Here is a 20,157-nt window from a genome sequence, read left to right as displayed (position 1 = left end):
AATATGGTGCAAGTATATGATGCAAGGACACCTACACACCTATCTCTGACACATTGGGGAGTTCACCCTCATGCGCCCTTTTGGCCTGCACCATCATGCGCCTCTTCCCAGCCACTCCACATTTCCCAAGCTTTTCATTGCAGGCAGAAGTACAACACAAACCACCCCCATGCCCAAGCCTTTAACAGCCTCATCGATAAACTGCTGGCCCTGGAGATGTTGGTGTTTGTTTATGCTTCTGGAGACCCAGGCCTTCCGTCAGCAGATGGCAGCTGGGGCACCTCCCTATGCTGGGCCTAGCCGTTACTACTTCTCTTGGTGTGCTGTCCCTGCCTTGCGCCTGCATGTGTCCCATAACATCAGTCGGGCCCAGAGCTCTGCGCTTTGCTGCAAGGTCCACTTGACCACCGACACATGGACAAGCGCCTGTGGTCAGGGATGCTGCAGTGCTTATCTTTAATGACAGGCAGGGTGAATGTGGTGGAGTCTGTTCCCCGGGTGCAAACTGGGGTGGCCTATCTCCTCTCCCAGGCCAAAATTCATGGCAGGAGTAGACTGAAACCCTACGATGCTGCAACCTCCACCCCAGCTACTAGCGGAAAACACTGTAACACTGGCATGGGGAGATGTCAGCAGGCCGTGCTGAAACTGATGAGCTTGGGGGACAGACAGCACAGTGCCTCCGAGGTCAGGGATGCCATCCTGGCTGAGATGGCATTTTTTTTTCCCTGCTACACCTGGGGCCTGGCATTTTTGCGCCTGTGATAATGGCTGGAACCTGGTAGCAGATCTGGAGCTTGCCAGACTCAAACACGGTCCACGCATGGCCCACGTTTTTCAACTTGTTGGTGCCATGTTTCTTTGAAACCTACACCATTGTGCCTGATATACAGGTCAAAGTGGGGCCATTTTCGTGAGAACTAGCCTCTGCTAGGCAGAAAACATTCAGAGCACACTCCTCTCATCTTCGCACCGTTGGCTGACGGAGGAAGACGAGGGGGTTGGAGTGGCATCTGATGTCCCTGTCCCACACGAGGCTAGAGGGTGCACTTCAGTGCATCCCATTGCTTCACCACAAATGGTGTGAAGGGGAGTGGAAAATGGAGGAAATGGAGAGTGACCCTTACAGTTGGGGCCAGCAAAGGCATGCCAAGTAACACACTGGCACACATGGCTGACTTAATCTTGGGTTGCTTTTCAACACATATTTCACATCATGAAGAACAAATAATACTGGATTTTTACAAGCCTCGAACCCCGGTCTAGGTCTAATGTCTGTTCCTTTCTTATATTAGGGGAGAGGGAAAAAAAATTACTTCAGTGATACGTTTAGCGTACATAGACTGACTATTAATGTGCATCCCACTTAGTGTTGTTAGGGTTACACACCGTCACAACCTGGCTAAAGCTTCTATAGCTGTTAATAAAGTCAACATAACTTTACGGTATCCAAAAAGACAGCTGGTACCGACAGAGAGCAAGACAAATGTCAACCAAAGCTGTGAGCTCTGAACACCCACAGTGACTTTGGCGTCATCATCATTATAAGGGAGCGGGTGGTAATAAATAACTTGGCAGTGCCTAAAACCCAAAAAGCTTATACAACTATATTTACATTAAGATACACAAATGACACTTTTCAGTAGCATGTCATGAGACAAGCTGATAAGCTCTTCCTTTGTGCAGTGCTATTTGAAAGTTAAACGCTGCCTTTATTTTAATTCTGGAGAAGGTGCAGACATTAGATTTAGAACATGTTGTCTTCATTGTCCAAATCCTCTATATAGGTAACGTGTTTTTCGGGCCGAGCTGTCTGGGAACGAGCTGGTGCAGCACTGACAACCTGGGTGAATATGGCAAGAGCCTGAGATGTAGGGTGAATGAATCCCCAAATTATTTGTGGAATTCCCAGTGAGACAATGGCACTATCTACCAGTAGCAAAAATTGTGGGTGCACGTAACCCCAATATATTCTTTGAATTCCCAGTGAGACAATGGCACTATATACCAGTAGCAAAAATTGTGGGTGCACGTAACCCCAATATATTCTTTGAATTCCCAGTGAGACAATGGCACTGTATAGCAGTAGCAAAAATTGTGGGTGCACGTAACCCCAATATATTCTTTGAATTCCCAGTGAGACAATGGCACTGTATAGCAGTAGCAAAAATTGTGGGTGCACGTAACCCCCATATATTCTTTGAATTCCAAGTCAGACAATGGCACTATATACCAGTAGCAAAAATTGTGGGTGCACGTAACCCCAATATATTTTTTGAATTCCCAGTGAGACAATGGCACTGTATAGCAGTAGCAAAAATTGTGGGTGCACGTAACCCCCATATATTCTTTGAATTCCCAGTCAGACAATGGCACTATATACCAGTAGCAAAAATTGTGGGTGCACGTAACCCCAATATATTCTTTGAATTAAGAGTCAGAAACTGGCACTATATAGCAGTAGCAAAAATTGTGGGTGCACATAACCCCAATATATTCTTTGAATTCCCAGTCAGACAATGGCACTATATACCAGTAGCAAGAAATGAGGGTATTTGTAACCCCAATATATTCTTTGAATTCCCAGTCAGACAATGGCACTATATACCAGTAGCAAAAATTGTGGGTGCACGTAACCCCAATATATTCTTTGAATTACCAGTCAGAAACTGGCACTATATGGCAGTAGCAAGAAATGAGGGTATTTGTAACCCCAATATATTCTTTGAATTCCCAGTCAGACAATGGCACTACATACCAGTAGCAAAAATTGTGGGTGCACATAACCCCAATATATTCTTTGAATTCCCAGTGAGACAATGACACTGTATAGCAGTAGCAAAAATTGTGGGTGCACGTAACCCCCATATATTCTTTGAATTCCCAGTCAGACAATGGCACTATATACCAGTAGCAAAAATTGTGGGTGCACGTAACCCCAATATATTCTTTGAATTCCCAGTGAGACAATGGCACTGTATAGCAGTAGCAAAAATTGTGGGTGCACGTAACCCCCATATATTCTTTGAATTCCCAGTCAGACAATGGCACTATATACCAGTAGCAAAAATTGTGGGTGCACGTAACCCCAATATATTCTTTGAATTCCCAGTGAGACAATGGCACTGTATAGCAGTAGCAAAAATTGTGGGTGCACATAACCCCCATATATTCTTTGATTTCCCAGACAGACAATGGCACTATATACCAGTAGCAAAAATTGTGGGTGCACGTAACCCCAATATATTCTTTGAATTACCAGTCAGAAACTGGCACTATATAGCAGTAGCAAAAATTATGGGTGCACATAACCCCAATATATTCTTTAAATTCCCAGTGAGACAATGGCACTATATACCAGTAGCAAAAATTGTGGGTGCACGTAACCCCAATATATTCTTTGAATTCCCAGTGAGACAATGGCACTATATACCAGTAGCAAAAATTGTGGGTGCACGTAACCCCAATATATTCTTTGAATTCCCAGTGAGACAATGGCACTATATACCAGTAGCAAAAATTGTGGGTGCACGTAACCCCAATATATTCTTTGAATTCCCAGTGAGACAATGGCACTATATACCAGTAGCAAAAATTGTGGGTGCACGTAACCCCAATATATTCTTTGAATTCCCAGTGAGACAATGGCACTGTATAGCAGTAGCAAAAATTGTGGGTGCACGTAACCCCAATATATTCTTTGAATTCCCAGTGAGACAATGGCACTGTATAGCAGTAGCAAAAATTGTGGGTGCACGTATCCCCCATATATTCTTTGAATTCCCAGTCAGACAATGGCACTATATACCAGTAGCAAAAATTGTGGGTGCACGTAACCCCAATATATTTTTTGAATTCCCAGTGAGACAATGGCACTGTATAGCAGTAGCAAAAATTGTGGGTGCACGTAACCCCCATATATTCTTTGAATTCCCAGTCAGACAATGGCACTATATACCAGTAGCAAAAATTGTGGGTGCACGTAACCCCAATATATTCTTTGAATTACCAGTCAGAAACTGGCACTATATAGCAGTAACAAAAATTGTGGGTGCACATAACCCCAATATATTCTTTGAATTCCCAGTGAGACAATGGCACTATATACCAGTAGCAAAAATTGTGGGTGCATGTAACCCCAATATATTCTTTGAATTACCAGTCAGAAACTGGCACTATATGGCAGTAGCAAGAAATGAGGGTATTTGTAACCCCAATATATTCTTTGAATTCCCAGTCAGAAACTGGCACTGTATACCAGTAGTAAAAATTGTGGGTGCATGTAACCCCAATATATTCTTTGAATTCCCAGTCAGACAATGGCACTATATACCAGTAGCAAGAAATGAGGGTATTTATAACCCCAATATATTCTTTGAATTCCCAGTCAGACAATGGCACTGTATACCAGTAGTAAAAATTGTGGGTGCATGTAACCCCAATATATTCTTTGAATTCCCAGTCAGACAATGGCACTATATACCAGTAGCAAGAAATGAGGGTATTTATAACCCCAATATATTCTTTGAATTCCCAGTCAGACAATGGCACTACATACCAGTAGCAAAAATTGTGGGTGCACATAACCCCAATATATTCTTTGAATTCCCAGTGAGACAATGACACTGTATAGCAGTAGCAAAAATTGTGGGTGCACGTAACCCCCATATATTCTTTGAATTCCCAGTCAGACAATGGCACTATATACCAGTAGCAAAAATTGTGGGTGCACATAACCCCAATATATTCTTTGAATTCCCAGTCAGACAATGGCACTATATACCAGTAGCAAAAATAGTGGGTGTATATAGCCCCTATTCTATTGCTAGGGGACTTGCAGGGTATTTCTGGGGTGAAGGTGGGGGGGCACACCGTTGGAACGGGGATTTGGGGTGTATATATGGGGTATACGGGAATACACTGTCAGTGTGTTCCATTCAGGATCCTGGGAAAGCTGGGTTGCGGCGATTGAGCCCGTCAGTGCCACGTTACACTGACAAGCTTCTCCCTGGAATTGAAGTTATATGTAAGCCCAATATATTCTTTGAATTCCCAGTGAGACAATGGCACTATATACCAGTAGCAAAAATTGTGGGTGCACATAACCCCAATATATTCTTTGAATTCCCAGTCAGACAATGGCACTATATAGCAGTAGCAAAAATTGTGGGTGCACGTAACCCCCATATATTCTTTGAATTCCCAGTCAGAAACTGGCACTATATACCAGTAGCAAAAATTGTGGGTGCACGTAACCCCAATATATTCTTTGATTTCCCAGTGAGACAATGGCACTGTATAGCAGTAGCAAAAATTGTGGGTGCACGTAACCCCCATATATTCTTTGAATTCCCATTGAGACAATGGCACTATATACCAGTAGCAAAAATTGTGGGTGCACGTAACCCCAATATATTCTTTGAATTCCCAGTCAGACAATGGCACTATATACCAGTAGCAAAAATTGTGGGTGCACGTAACCCCAATATATTCTTTGAATTCCCAGTCAGACAATGGCACTACATACCAGTAGCAAAAATTGTGGGTGCACATAACCCCAATATATTCTTTGAATTCCCAGTGAGACAATGACACTGTATAGCAGTAGCAAAAATTGTGGGTGCACGTAACCCCCATATATTCTTTGAATTCCCAGTCAGACAATGGCACTATATACCAGTAGCAAAAATTGTGGGTGCACGTAACCCCAATATATTCTTTGAATTCCCAGTGAGACAATGGCACTGTATAGCAGTAGCAAAAATTGTGGGTGCACGTAACCCCCATATATTCTTTGAATTCCCAGTCAGACAATGGCACTATATACCAGTAGCAAAAATTGTGGGTGCACGTAACCCCAATATATTCTTTGAATTCCCAGTGAGACAATGGCACTGTATAGCAGTAGCAAAAATTGTGGGTGCACATAACCCCCATATATTCTTTGATTTCCCAGACAGACAATGGCACTATATACCAGTAGCAAAAATTGTGGGTGCACGTAACCCCAATATATTCTTTGAATTACCAGTCAGAAACTGGCACTATATAGCAGTAGCACAAATTATGGGTGCACATAACCCCAATATATTCTTTAAATTCCCAGTGAGACAATGGCACTATATACCAGTAGCAAAAATTGTGGGTGCACGTAACCCCAATATATTCTTTGAATTCCCAGTGAGACAATGGCACTATATACCAGTAGCAAAAATTGTGGGTGCACGTAACCCCAATATATTCTTTGAATTCCCAGTGAGACAATGGCACTATATACCAGTAGCAAAAATTGTGGGTGCACGTAACCCCAATATATTCTTTGAATTCCCAGTGAGACAATGGCACTATATACCAGTAGCAAAAATTGTGGGTGCACGTAACCCCAATATATTCTTTGAATTCCCAGTGAGACAATGGCACTGTATAGCAGTAGCAAAAATTGTGGGTGCACGTAACCCCAATATATTCTTTGAATTCCCAGTGAGACAATGGCACTGTATAGCAGTAGCAAAAATTGTGGGTGCACGTAACCCCCATATATTCTTTGAATTCCCAGTCAGACAATGGCACTATATACCAGTAGCAAAAATTGTGGGTGCACGTAACCCCAATATATTTTTTGAATTCCCAGTGAGACAATGGCACTGTATAGCAGTAGCAAAAATTGTGGGTGCACGTAACCCCCATATATTCTTTGAATTCCCAGTCAGACAATGGCACTATATACCAGTAGCAAAAATTGTGGGTGCACGTAACCCCAATATATTCTTTGAATTACCAGTCAGAAACTGGCACTATATAGCAGTAACAAAAATTGTGGGTGCACATAACCCCAATATATTCTTTGAATTCCCAGTGAGACAATGGCACTATATACCAGTAGCAAAAATTGTGGGTGCACGTAACCCCAATATATTCTTTGAATTACCAGTCAGAAACTGGCACTATATGGCAGTAGCAAGAAATGAGGGTATTTGTAACCCCAATATATTCTTTGAATTCCCAGTCAGACAATGGCACTACATACCAGTAGCAAAAATTGTGGGTGCACATAACCCCAATATATTCTTTGAATTCCCAGTGAGACAATGACACTGTATAGCAGTAGCAAAAATTGTGGGTGCACGTAACCCCCATATATTCTTTGAATTCCCAGTCAGACAATGGCACTATATACCAGTAGCAAAAATTGTGGGTGCACATAACCCCAATATATTCTTTGAATTCCCAGTCAGACAATGGCACTATATACCAGTAGCAAAAATAGTGGGTGTATATAGCCCCTATTCTATTGCTAGGGGACTTGCAGGGTATTTCTGGGGTGAAGGTGGGGGGGCACACCGTTGGAACGGGGATTTGGGGTGTATATATGGGGTATACGGGAATACACTGTCAGTGTGTTCCATTCAGGATCCTGGGAAAGCTGGGTTGCGGCGATTGAGCCCGTCAGTGCCATGTTACACTGACAAGCTTCTCCCTGGAATTGAAGTTATATGTAAGCCCAATATATTCTTTGAATTCCCAGTGAGACAATGGCACTATATACAAGTAGCAAAAATTGTGGGTGCACGTAACCCCAATATATTCTTTGAATTCCCAGTGAGACAATGGCACTATATACAGTCCTATGAAAAAGTTTGGGCACCCCTATTAATCTTAATCATTTTTAGTTCTAAATATTTTGGTGTTTGCAACAGCCATTTCAGTTTGATATATCTAATAACTGATGGACACAGTAATATTTCAGGATTGAAATTAGGTTTATTGTACTAACAGAAAATGCACAATATGCATTAAACCAAAATTTGACCGGTGCAAAAGTATGGGCACCTCAACAGAAAAGTGACATTAATAATTAGTACATCCTCCTTTTGCAAAGATAACAGCCTCTAGTCGCTTCCTGTAGCTTTTAATCAGTTCCTGGATCCTGGATAAAGGTATTTTGGACAAACAATTCAAGTTCAGTTAAGTTAGATGGTCGCCGAGCATGGACAGCCCGCTTCAAATCATCCCACAGATGTTCAATGATATTCAGGTCTGGGGACTGGGATGGCCATTCCAGAACATTGTAATTGTTCCCCTGCATGAATGCCTGAGGATTTGGAGCGGTGTTTTGGATCATTGTCTTGCTGAAATATCCATCCCCGGCGTAACTTCAACTTCGTCACTGATTCTTGAACATTATTCTCAAGAATCTGCTGATACTGAGTGGAATCCATGCGACTCTCAACTTTAACAAGATTCCCGATGCCGGCATTGGCCACACAGCCCCAAAGCATGATGGAACCTCCACCAAATTTTACAGTGGGTAGCATGTGTTTTTCTTGGAATGCTGTTTCTTTTTGGACGCCATGCATAACGCCTTTTCTTATAACCAAACAGCTCAATTTTTGTTTCCAAAATGAAGCTGCCTTGTCCAAATGTGCTTTTTCATACCTCAGGCAACTCTATTTGTGGCGTACGTGCAGAAACGGCTTCTTTCTCATCACTCTCCCATACAGCTTCTATTTGTGCAAAGTGCGCTGTATAGTTGACCGATGCACAGTGACACCATCTGCAGCAAGATGATGCTGCAGCTCTTTGGAGGTGGTCTGTGGATTGTCCTTGACTGTTCTCACCATTCTTCTTCTCTGCCTTTCTGATATTTTTCTTGGCCTGCCACTTCTGGGCTTAACAAGAACTGTCCCTGTGGTCTTCCATTTCCTTACTATGTTCCTCACAGTGGAAACTGACAGGTTAAATCTCTGAGACAACGTTTTGTATCCTTCCCCTGAACAACTATGTTGAACAATCTTTGTTTTCAGATCATTTGAGAGCGGGCTGTCCATGTTCGGCGACCATCAAACTTAACTGAACTTGAATTGTTTTGTAGAAAGAAATGGTCCAAAATACCTTCATCCAGGATCCAGGAACTGATTAAAAGCTACAGGAAGCGACTAGAGGCTGTTATCTTTGCAAAAGGAGGATGTACTAAATATTAATGTCACTTTTCTGTTGAGGTGCCCATATTTTTGCACCGGTCAAATTTTGGTTTAATGCATATTGCGCATTTTCTGTTAGTACAATAAACCTCATTTCAATCCTGAAATATTACTGTGTCCATCAGTTATTAGATATATCAAACTGAAATGGCTGCTGCAAACACCAAAATATTTAGAACTAAAAATGATTAAGATTAATAGGGGTGCCCAAACTTTTTCATAGGACTGTACCAGTAGCAAAAATTGTGGGTGCACGTAACCCCAATATATTCTTTGAATTCCCAGTCAGACAATGGCGCTATATACCAGTAGCAAAAATAGTGGGTGTATATAGCCCCAATTCTATTGCTAGGGGACTTGCAGGGTATTTCTGAGGTGAAGGTGGGGGGGCACACCGTTGGAACGGGGATTTGGGGTGTATATATGGGGTATACGGGAATACACTGTCAGTGTGTTCCATTCAGGATCCTGGGAAAGCTGGGTTGCGGCGATTGAGCCCGTCAGTGCCACGTTACACTGACAAGCTTCTCCCTGGAATTGAAGTTATATGTAAGCCCAATATATTCTTTGAATTCCCAGTGAGACAATGGCACTTTCTACCAGTAGTAAAAATTGTGGGTGCACGTAACCCCCATATATTCTTTGAATTCCCAGTGAGACAATGGCACTATATAGCAGTAGCAAAAATTGTGGGTGCACGTAACCCCCATATATTCTTTGAATTCCCAGTGAGACAATGGCACTATATACCAGTAGCAAAAATTGTGGGTGCACGTAACCCCAATATATTCTTTGAATTCCCAGTGAGACAATGGCACTGTATACCAGTAGCAAAAATTGTGGGTGCACGTAACCCCCATATATTCTTTGAATTCCCAGTGAGACAATGGCACTATATGCCAGTAGCAAAAATTGTGGGTGCACGTAACCCCCATATATTCTTTGAATTCCCAGTGAGACAATGGCACTATATAGCAGTTGCAAAAATTGTGGGTGCACGTAACCCCAATATATTCTTTGATTTCCCAGTGAGACAATGGCACTGTATACCAGTAGCAAAAATTGTGGGTGCACGTAACCCCAATATATTCTTTGAATTCCCAGTCAGACAATGGCACTATATACCAGTAGCAAAAATAGTGGGTGTATATAGCCCCAATTCTATTGCTAGGGGACTTGCAGGGTATTTCTGGGGTGAAGGTGGGGGGGCACACCGTTGGAATGGGTATCGGGGGTATATATCGGGTATACGGGAATACACTGACAGTGTAGTCCATTCAGGATCCTGGGAAAGCTGGGTTGCGGCGATTGAGCCCGTCAGTGCCACGTTACACTGACAAGCTTCTCCCTGGAATTTAGCTCTTACAAGAGCTGTTGTGGTTGTCTTCTCCTTCCTATCCTAGCCTGTCCCTGCCTACCCAGAATCTAAGCCCTAGCTAGCTGGACGGAAACCTCCGTCCCCGGTGAATTGCAAGCTCAGAATGACGCGAAGCTGGGCGGCGCTGTTCTTTTAAATTAGAGGTCACATGTTTTCGGCAGCCAATGGGTTTTGCCTACTTTTCTCAACGTCACCGGTGTCGTAGTTCCTGTCCCACCTACCCTGCGCTGTTATTGGAGCAAAAAAGGCGCCAGGGAAGGTGGGAGGGGAATCGAGTAATGGCGCACTTTACCACGCGGTGTTCGATTCGATTCGAACATGCCGAACAGCCTAATATCCGATCGAACATGAGTTCGATAGAACACTGTTCGCTCATCTCTAGTAGGAACGTTTCATTGTAAGCACAAAAAAATGGAAATGTTGTTTCTCCATTTTACAAGGAACTAAAGTTATAGTGAGCCGTGTTATAGGCGGTCTCCAGTATGCAGGTAGGTCAACACAAGACTTTAGAGACCATGTCAATATACGACAGTCTCATGTACAGAACGGATACATTAAACACAGTATCGTCCGGCACTCATGAGAGACATATGCTGAGTTTTGATGGTTTTAAGTTGCCATTTACTGACCAGATCTCTGACAAGATATCACATAGATTGGAGGCACTCTGCAGGCGTGAGATACTGGATCTATAAACTCAGTACACTCCATCTGGAGGATTCAATGAGGCATTGGAAAATATTGCAGATGCCATAAAAACCGATCCCACCCATACATTATACATTCATAGTAATTTATACCAATTAACTCTGATCTTATTCTATTCACTGTAATATTCTATTAGTAATCTTAGGTTTTATTCGATATTATATTAAAACATTATTGTGAGACTATCATAGTCATTTCTATACTGTAATATTTCAGTTTTGATGCTTTTAAAACCAGAATATTATTGTGAGTACAGAGAACTTAAGAAGGCGAGAGTCCAGTTTTTCTATATGTCGCTATAGATGCGTACTCTCCTTTCTTACCAGCATTTCCAGAGCACCATTTGTTGGTGTAATATTACGCTATGTGATGTTGTGTTGTTTTCTGTTTCCTAGTATTACTTCCAGGTGCACAATGTCCTACCTTAGTGGATAAGGCCACACAATCCTCTTGTCTATTATTGAGGTGAGATGGTTCTCCTCTCTGCCATGTTGTATATGTCACCGGGGATCCATCACTCCACTCAAAATATAGCTGTGTCTTCAAGTCATTCAACCCAAGCCAAACATACTCTGCATCTCCTAGAAGAAAATATCATGTATGTGTAATATTTACATGTGGTCATGTGACCTCCACCAGATGGCTGGACTAGTACTGTGGGGCCGGCCGTACTGAAAAAAGTTGTCTGGGATTAGAAAACAGCTTATTCCCCCCTCCCTTTAGAGAACACATGCACACTCAGCCATGTTGTATATGTATGGAGGGTCAGGAGGAATAGCTGTCGGCCAAACATTGCCACCTTTAGATACTCACCAAATGTAAGCTGTGAGGTAACAGCACTCGCTTCTTCAATATTATGCAAACTTGCAAGATCTCCCTCCTCACTTCTACAAGATAACATGGCCTCCTCCCAAGTCCTAGCGTCCCTATCCAAGTAATAGCAGTGTCCATTATAAGGAATCCATGATGAAGGACAAAAGATGGGGTCACTGGTGCCTGTAACAGGACAGAAGAACTTCCTGACCATCATATATAAGTGACATGTTTATTGGATTTCTAGGGTTATTCTGACCATTACAATTAATCACCTACCTGCACCGATCGTGGGATTGTCCTTCCCTGGTGCCCCCATATAAATAAAGCAGCAGGTTGTACATGGCGGTTGAGGTTCCATTTAATTCTATAGGATTCCTGAAGATAACACTTGGCTTCTCTTCAGCAGTCCCATAGAGATAAGTGAAGCAGCAGTGTGTATGGGCCCCATTGTTACCAGCTACACGGGATCCTCATTCTCATGATAGGTTGGGGCGTCAAACACCCACCAATTGGTCGAGTCCACCAGGACAGAAGATCTTACAGTGATTTCCCTTTCTAGCTCATAGAGGAAAATCTGAGCTGACCTACAGATGTAAACAAGACCTTTATATTTATCCAAGATTTACCCCATTAAATAAGACTAAGAGACAAATCCTGACTATAACTGTATTGTACGGTAAGGTGCAAAGGTTTAAAGGGATATTCCCATGTACATAATCATATCTATATTTGTAGATAATTAAAAGTTAAACATTTAAAAATAATTAAAAATAAAAATGAAAAGTAATTAAAAATTCTGGAGAGTTTTAAAGATTTTCTCTAACTATCTTCGTGGTGACAGTCTGTTAGCTTGATCGGTTGAAAATGGATACGACCACTAATGCAGGAACTTTCTATGGTCTGGGACTTGTGAGGAACCCAGCCAGGATTTTCTTATTGTAGCTGGGATATCAGGCAGGGACACTACATGTACATACCTCTAGAGATGAGCGAACACTAAAATGTTCGAGGTTCGAAATTCGATTCGAACAGCCGCTCACTGTTCGAGTGTTCGAATGGGTTTCGAACCCCATTATAGTCTATGGGGAACATAAACTCGTTAAGGGGGAAACCCAAATTCGTGTCTGGAGGGTCACCAAGTCCACTATGACACCCCAGGAAATGATACCAACACCCTGGAATGACACTGGGACAGCAGGGGAAGCATGTCTGGGGGCATAAAAGTCACTTTATTTCATGGAAATCCCTGTCAGTTTGCGATTTTCGCTAGCTAACTTTTCCCCATAGAAATGCATTGGCCAGTGCTGATTGGCCAGAGTACGGAACTCGACCAATCAGCGCTGGCTCTGCTGGAGGAGGCGGAGTCTAAGATCGCTCCACACCAGTCTCCATTCAGGTCCGACCTTAGACTCCGCCTCCTCCAGCAGAGCCAGCGCTGATTGGCCGAATTCCGTACTCTGGCCAATCAGCGCTGCCAATGCATTCTATTAGCTTGATGAAGCAGAGTGTGCACAAGGGTTCAAGCGCACCCTCGGCTCTGATGTAGCAGAGCCGAGGGTGCACAAGGGTTCAAGTGCACCCTCGGCTCTCCTACATCAGAGCCGAGGGTGCGCTTGAACCCTTGTGCAGCCTCGGCTCTGCTACATCAGAGCCGAGGGTGCGCTTGAACCCTTGTGCACACTCTGCTTCATCAAGCTAATAGAATGCATTGGCCAGCACTGATTGGCCAGAGTACGGAATTCGGCCAATCAGCGCTGGCCAATGCATCCCTATGGGAAAAAGTTTATCTCACAAAAATCACAATTACACACCCGATAGAGCCCCAAAAAGTTATTTTTAATAACATTCCCCCCTAAATAAAGGTTATCCCTAGCTATCCCTGCCTGTACAGCTATCCCTGTCTCATAGTCACAAAGTTCACATTCTCATATGACCCGGATTTGAAATCCACGATTCGTCTAAATTGGAGGTCACCTGATTTCGGCAGCCAATGACTTTTTCCAATTTTTTTCAATGCCCCCGGTGTCGTAGTTCCTGTCCCACCTCCCCTGCGCTGTTATTGGTGCAAAAAAGGCGCCAGGGAAGGTGGGAGGGGAATCGAATTTTGGCGCACTTTACCACGCGGTGTTCGATTCGATTCGAACATGGCGAACACCCTGATATCCAATCGAACATGTGTTCGATAGAACACTGTTCGCTCATCTCTACATACCTCCCAACCGCACGATTTGGGTGACATGTCCCGCGGTCCCGGTTGGAGGGAGGTATGTCCCGATTTCAACTCACATCTGTGAGGACGCAGATCTGAGTTGAACACATATGCGGCTGAAGCAAGGAGCTGACACAGGTCAGCTCCTCGCTTCGCCGCTGCGCGCCTCTCTCGCTGACACATATGCAGCTGAAGCGAGGAGCTGACCTGTGTCAGCACCTCACTTCGCCGCTGCTGCCGGCTCCTGGCTTGTAGACGCGATGTGGCTGCCCGCCTCTCTCGCTGACATATATGCGGCTGAAGCGAGGAGCTGACCTGTGTCAGCTCCTCGTTTCACCGCTGCCGCCGGCTCCTGGCTTGTAGACGCAATGTGACACATGTGATGTGTCATGTGATACATCGCGTCTACAAGCCAGGAGCCGGCGGCAGCAGTGAAGCGAGGTGCTGACACAGGTCAGCTCCTCGCTTCAGCCGCATATGTGTCAGCGAGAGAGGCGGGCAGCCACATCGCGTCTACAAGCCAGGAGCCGGCGGCAGCAGTGAAGCGAGGTGCTGACACAGGTCAGCTCTTCGCTTCAGCCGCATATGTGTCAGCGAGAGAGGCGCGCAGCGGCGAAGCGAGGAGCTGACCTGTGTCAGCTCCTTGCTTCAGCCGCATATGTGTCAGCGAGAGAGGCGCGCAGAGAGCGGCGAGGGAGCGGAGGAGAAGGTAAGTTTAATGTGGAGGTGGAACGTGAATCTGGGGGAGAGGATGGCATGACACTGGGGGCAGAGATGGAGAGGACGGCATGACACTGGGGGCAGAGATGTGGGGACATGAATCTGGGGGCAGAGATGGGGGGACATGAATCTGAGGGCAGAGATGGGGGGACATGAATCTGGGGGCAGAGATGGAGGGGACATGAATCTGAGGGCAGAGATGGGGGGACATGAATCTGGGGGCAGAGATGGGGGGACATGAATCTGAGGGCAGAGATGGGGGGACATGAATCTGGGGGCAGAGATGGAGGGGACATGAATCTGAGGGCAGAGATGGGGGGACACGAATCTGGGGGCAGAGATGGGGGGACATGAATCTGGGGGAAGAGATGGAGGGGACATGAATCTGAGGGCAGAGATGGAGGGGACATGAATCTGGGGGCAGAGATGGGGGGACATGAATCTGAGGGCAGAGATGGGGACATGAATCTGGGGGCAGAGATGGAGGGGACATGAATCTGAGGGCAGAGATGGGGGGACATGAATCTGGGGGCAGAGATGGAGGGGACATGAATCTGAGGGCAGAGATGGGAGGACACGAATCTGGGGGCAGAGATGGAGGGGACATGAATCTGAGGGCAGAGATGGAGGGGACATGAATCTGGGGGCAGAGATGGAGGGACATGAATCTGAGGGCAGAGATGGAGGGGACATGAATCTGGGGGCAGAGATGGAGGGGACATGAATCTGAGGGCAGAGATGGGGGGACATGAAACTGGTGGCAGATGAAGGGTGTATATGAAACTGGGGGAGAGATAGAGGGGGGACATATAATAATTTACGGGTGACTGTAGGAGGATTATACTGTTGTCTACGGGCACATGAAAAATTAACAAGTGGGCGGGGCTAACATTTTGTCCCTCTTTCAGTTCTTCAAAAGTTGGGAGGTATGCATGTATCAGAAGGTATCCCGGCAGCAATAAAGACATCATGGCTGATTTTATGACCTTAGAAAATTTCTGCATTGGTGGTCGTATCCATGGCAACCGATTAAGACAACAGACTGTCACCACTAAGAAAGTTAGAGAAAATCTTTAAAACTCTGCAGAATTTTTAATTACTTATATTTGCAAAAATGTTTAACTTTTCATCATCTACAAATTAAAAAATAATTATGTAGATGGGAATACCCCTTTAAGCATATGTGAAAAATGCTGCAATATAAGAATTTTCAGAAATAGAAGGGTTAATAATTTTTTTTTGTCAATTATCAAAATGAAGTGAATGAAGAAAAGACAAATGGAAATCCCATCAATATTTGGCATGACCTTTGCCCTTTGGAGGAGGAGTCCTGGAAGTGATGGTATGACCCCCACAGATATAGCCCTGATCTCATCATCATCCAGTCTGTCTGGGATGACATGAATAAATAGAACTAGTTCAAGGGTCACCGCGCTTCTTCAGGACTTGGATATGATTATGGGTAAACAACGGGTGATCGACACATACGCACAATTGTACCTCTGGACCACCGAGTATGGATGGCAGCGTAAACCAATATGCAACACAGGGTCAGCTAACTATTTCACAGGTAGGTTGTGGATTGTATCCAAACAAATGGTAGGTTCCGCGCTCACTCAGGACAAACTGGTAGGATGAATTGAATAACAATATGTACTTTATTTGCAATAAGATTACGAGTTTCGGGGTATTGAAGTAACTCATGTGGCTTCACCCCTTCATCAGATCTGGCACAACCTTTGAGTACATATAATATTCTCCGCTCCACTGATTCCAGCACCTTCATAAAACTGGTCTGGGATGACATGAAGAGAGAGACGGATTGGAGCAAGCCTACATCTATAGAAGATCTGGGCTTAGTTCTCCAAGATGGCGGCGGGAACAACCTCCCTGCCGAGTTCTTCCAAAACCTGTCTGCTGTTGTCTGTAAATTGTCATTTGAGACTGTAAAGAGTTCACTGGTTCTCGGTGGTTCCACTGCCAGAAATCCCCGAGATCTTCTGTCCCTTTATCACCACTTTCTATCTCCCCCATGACGTCCATTATTTGCTTCTTTATCACACATATCTCTGTTTCCTACCTGGAGAGGGGACATCTCGGGACTTCTTGTCGCCTTTCTCACAGATATAGCCCAGTTTTTGCTCGCACTCTTTGCTTTCCCACTTTGTGTTTCTTCCAGGATTTACCGCTACACAGTTTACACCGGGGGCATCTGATGGATTTCCTAAAGAAAGCGACAAAGTTAGGTAAAAATATCTAAGCTGTCATTGTGCAGTTATTGTGGTTATTTTCCTCATACCCACCATGTTATAAGAGGAGAGGACCAGTCCAGCACTTTTAAGATACATTATATATTGTGTATGTGATTTTTTTGTTTTATTATACAGTCAGGTGACTACTCCAGTGTTCAAGAATGGCCACACCTCATTGACATGTCCATGTACCTGGTAATCTCTGTTTTTATATCACATATTTTTAGCTTTACTTAATTTTTTTTAATTTGTATAAATTTATAATTTTTATATAATTTTTAAAATTGTACTGTAACTACAGACTCAATAGATTTTCCCTATTTATTAATTGGGTCTCTCAGCTAAAGATAATGACAAAATATCCTAAGGAAAGGTCATCATTATCAAAATGAGTAGAAATCCGAAACCCAGCACCCCACTGATCAGCTGTTCTCAGCTGCTGATACACAGAGAATAGAGCAGGAAGCAGAGAGCGCTGTTCTCTGTGCAGTGGCTGAACTGTGTCACTGCAGCTTAGTGAATGGAAGCTGATCTGCAGTACCTGGTCTGGCCACTGAACAGAGAGAAGTTTGGGCAGTTTCCTGCTCTGTTTTCTTTGTGTCAGCTGCTGAGAACAGCCGATCAATGGGGGTCCCGGGTGTCAGACCTCACTGATCTGGTATTAATGACTTTTGTCTTCCCAGGATTTACTGTAATACAGCTTACGCCAGAGGCTTGTGAAGGATTCCCCCCCCCTCCCCAATTTTACAAGGTTAGGTAAAAATGTGTAGGTTATCAATATTTTTAACCCAGATAGTCCTTTTAAGAGCAGACCAAAAATAATAATAATAATAATAATAATAATAATAACAATAATAAAAATAAATAAATATATATATATATATATATATATATATATATCAAACACACACACTGCTCAAAAAAATAAAGGGAACACTGTGGGTAAGTTCACACGTAGCTTTTTTGGTCAGGGTTTTGAGGCCGTAATTGCCTCAAAACCCTGACCAAAAAGACAACTCCCATTGAATTCTATGGGAGCCGCTCAGGAGCTTTTTTCGGGAGCCATTTCTTTCGGCTCCCAGAAAAAACAAGCAAGATGTTCATTCTTCGGGCCGAGTCGCCTCGCAATTCGGCATGAAGAAACTCCCTCCTCCGGACTAGGCCCATTCATTGGGCCTAATCTGGATTGGAGCGCGCGGCTGGATGCTGGTGCAGTGCACCAGCTTTCAGTCACGGCGATCCGGCTTTTGGATCGGAACCTGAGGCGGTGGCCACCTCAGGTTCCGATCCAAAAAACTACATGTGACCTTACCCTTAAGCAACACAATGTAACTCCAAGCAACACTGATTGACAATCAATTTCACCTGCTGTTGTGCAAATGGAATAGACAACCGATGGAAATTATGGAGACACACTTAATAGAGGAGGGGTCTGCAGGTGAGGACCACAGACCACATCTCAGTACCAGTGCTTTCTGGCTGAAGTTTGGTCACTTTTGAATGTTGGTTGTGTTTTCACACTTGTGGTAGCATGTGATAGACTGTACAACCTACACAAGTGGCTCAGGTAGTGCAGCTCATCCAGGATGGCACATCAGTGCCAGCTGTGGCAAGAAGGTTTGCTGTGTCTGTCAGCATAGTGTCCAGAGGCTGGTGGTGCAAGGAGGCACAGGAGGAGCACTGCCAGAGCCCTGCAAAATGACCGACAGCAGGCCACAAATGTGCTTGTGTCTGTACGAACGGTTAGACACCGACTCCATGAGGATGGTATGAGGCCCCGATGTCCACAGATGGTGGTTGTGCTCACAGCCCAACACTGTGCAGGACACTTGGCATTTGCCAAACATCAGGATTGGCAACTTCGCCACTGGTGCCCTGTGCTCTTCACAGATGAAAGCAGTTTCACATTGAGCACATGTGACAGACATGACAGAGTCTGGAGACACTGCGGAGAGTGATCTGCTGCCTGCAACATCCTACAGCATGACCGGTTTGGCAGTGGTCAGTTATGGTGTGGGGTGGCATTTCTTTGGAGGGATGCACAGCCCTCCATGTGCTCGCCAGAGGTAGCCTGACTGCCATTAGGTACCGAGATGAGACCCTTAGACCCCTATTGAGACCATATGCGGGTGCAGTTAGCCCTGGCTTCCTCCTAATGCAGGACAATACCAGACCTCATGTGGCTGGAGTGTGTCAGAAGTTCCTGCAAGATGAAGGTATTGAAGCTATGGACTGGCCCGCATGTTCCCCAGACCTGAATCCGAATGAGCACATCTGGGACATCATGTCTCACTCCATCCACCAACGTCACGTTGCACCACAGACTTTAATCCAGGTCTGGGAGGAGATCCCTCAGGAGACCATCCGCAACCTCATTAGGAGCATGCCCAGGAGTTGTAGGGAGGTCATACAGGCACGTGGAGGCCACACACACTACTGAGCCTCATTTTGACATGTTTTAAGGACATTGCATTAAAGTTGGATCAGTCTGTAGTGTGCTTTTCCACTTTAATTTTGGGGATGACTTCAAATCCAGGCCTCCATTGGTTAATAAATTTGATTTTCATTGATGATTTTTGTTGTCATCACATTCAACTTTGTACAGAACAAAGTATTCAATGAGTAAAATTTCATTCATTCAAATCTAGAATTTGTTATTTGAGTGTTCTCTTTATTTTTTTGAGCAGTTCAGTGAAGTGGCATCCCAAGATCCACCTCAGTTCTTACCTGGAAGCCAGTGGAGATATCTATAAGGGTCTCCACCGTCCCATCTCCAGCCACCATTGAAGTCCAGACTATTCAGCCCGATCCATAAGGGTGTGGTGAGGGTGTTTGTTAACCCTATGACATATAAACAAATAACATGATGGATTACATACAGTCCAGCCATAGAAAAGATCAACTGTCAGACACAAATCTTAATCTATTATATGTGATTTGGTGAATACAAAGTAAGTGAAGCTGAACGCGCCTTTCTAGCTAATATATGCGGCAGGATCATCTGAACATATGCTGTAAACCACTGACTATACACCAGAGTAGGGGGTAGAGAGGAGGAAGCTGACTGCTTATTTGGCAGGGGTGCAAAGTGAT

At 44.2% G+C, this 20,157-nt stretch overlaps 1 protein-coding gene across 1 annotated transcript in view; it reads right to left on the bottom strand.

Annotated features, from left to right (window-relative positions):
* The window catches only part of LOC142200943 (macrophage mannose receptor 1-like), a 102,360-nt gene that overhangs the window by 68,709 nt on the left and 13,494 nt on the right, over positions 1 to 20,157 (bottom strand). The window contains 4 exon segments of the mRNA XM_075271689.1: positions 11,491 to 11,648; positions 11,881 to 12,063; positions 16,893 to 17,036; positions 19,792 to 19,905. Coding sequence (XP_075127790.1) covers positions 11,491 to 11,648; positions 11,881 to 12,063; positions 16,893 to 17,036; positions 19,792 to 19,905 — 599 coding nt within the window.

The sequence above is a fragment of the Leptodactylus fuscus genome, chromosome 4, assembly GCF_031893055.1.
Source record: "Leptodactylus fuscus isolate aLepFus1 chromosome 4, aLepFus1.hap2, whole genome shotgun sequence".
NCBI classification, from domain to species: Eukaryota; Metazoa; Chordata; class Amphibia; order Anura; family Leptodactylidae; genus Leptodactylus; species Leptodactylus fuscus.
The sequence above is the reverse complement of the archived record's forward strand: the minus strand, read 5'-3'. Positions and strand labels throughout refer to the sequence as shown.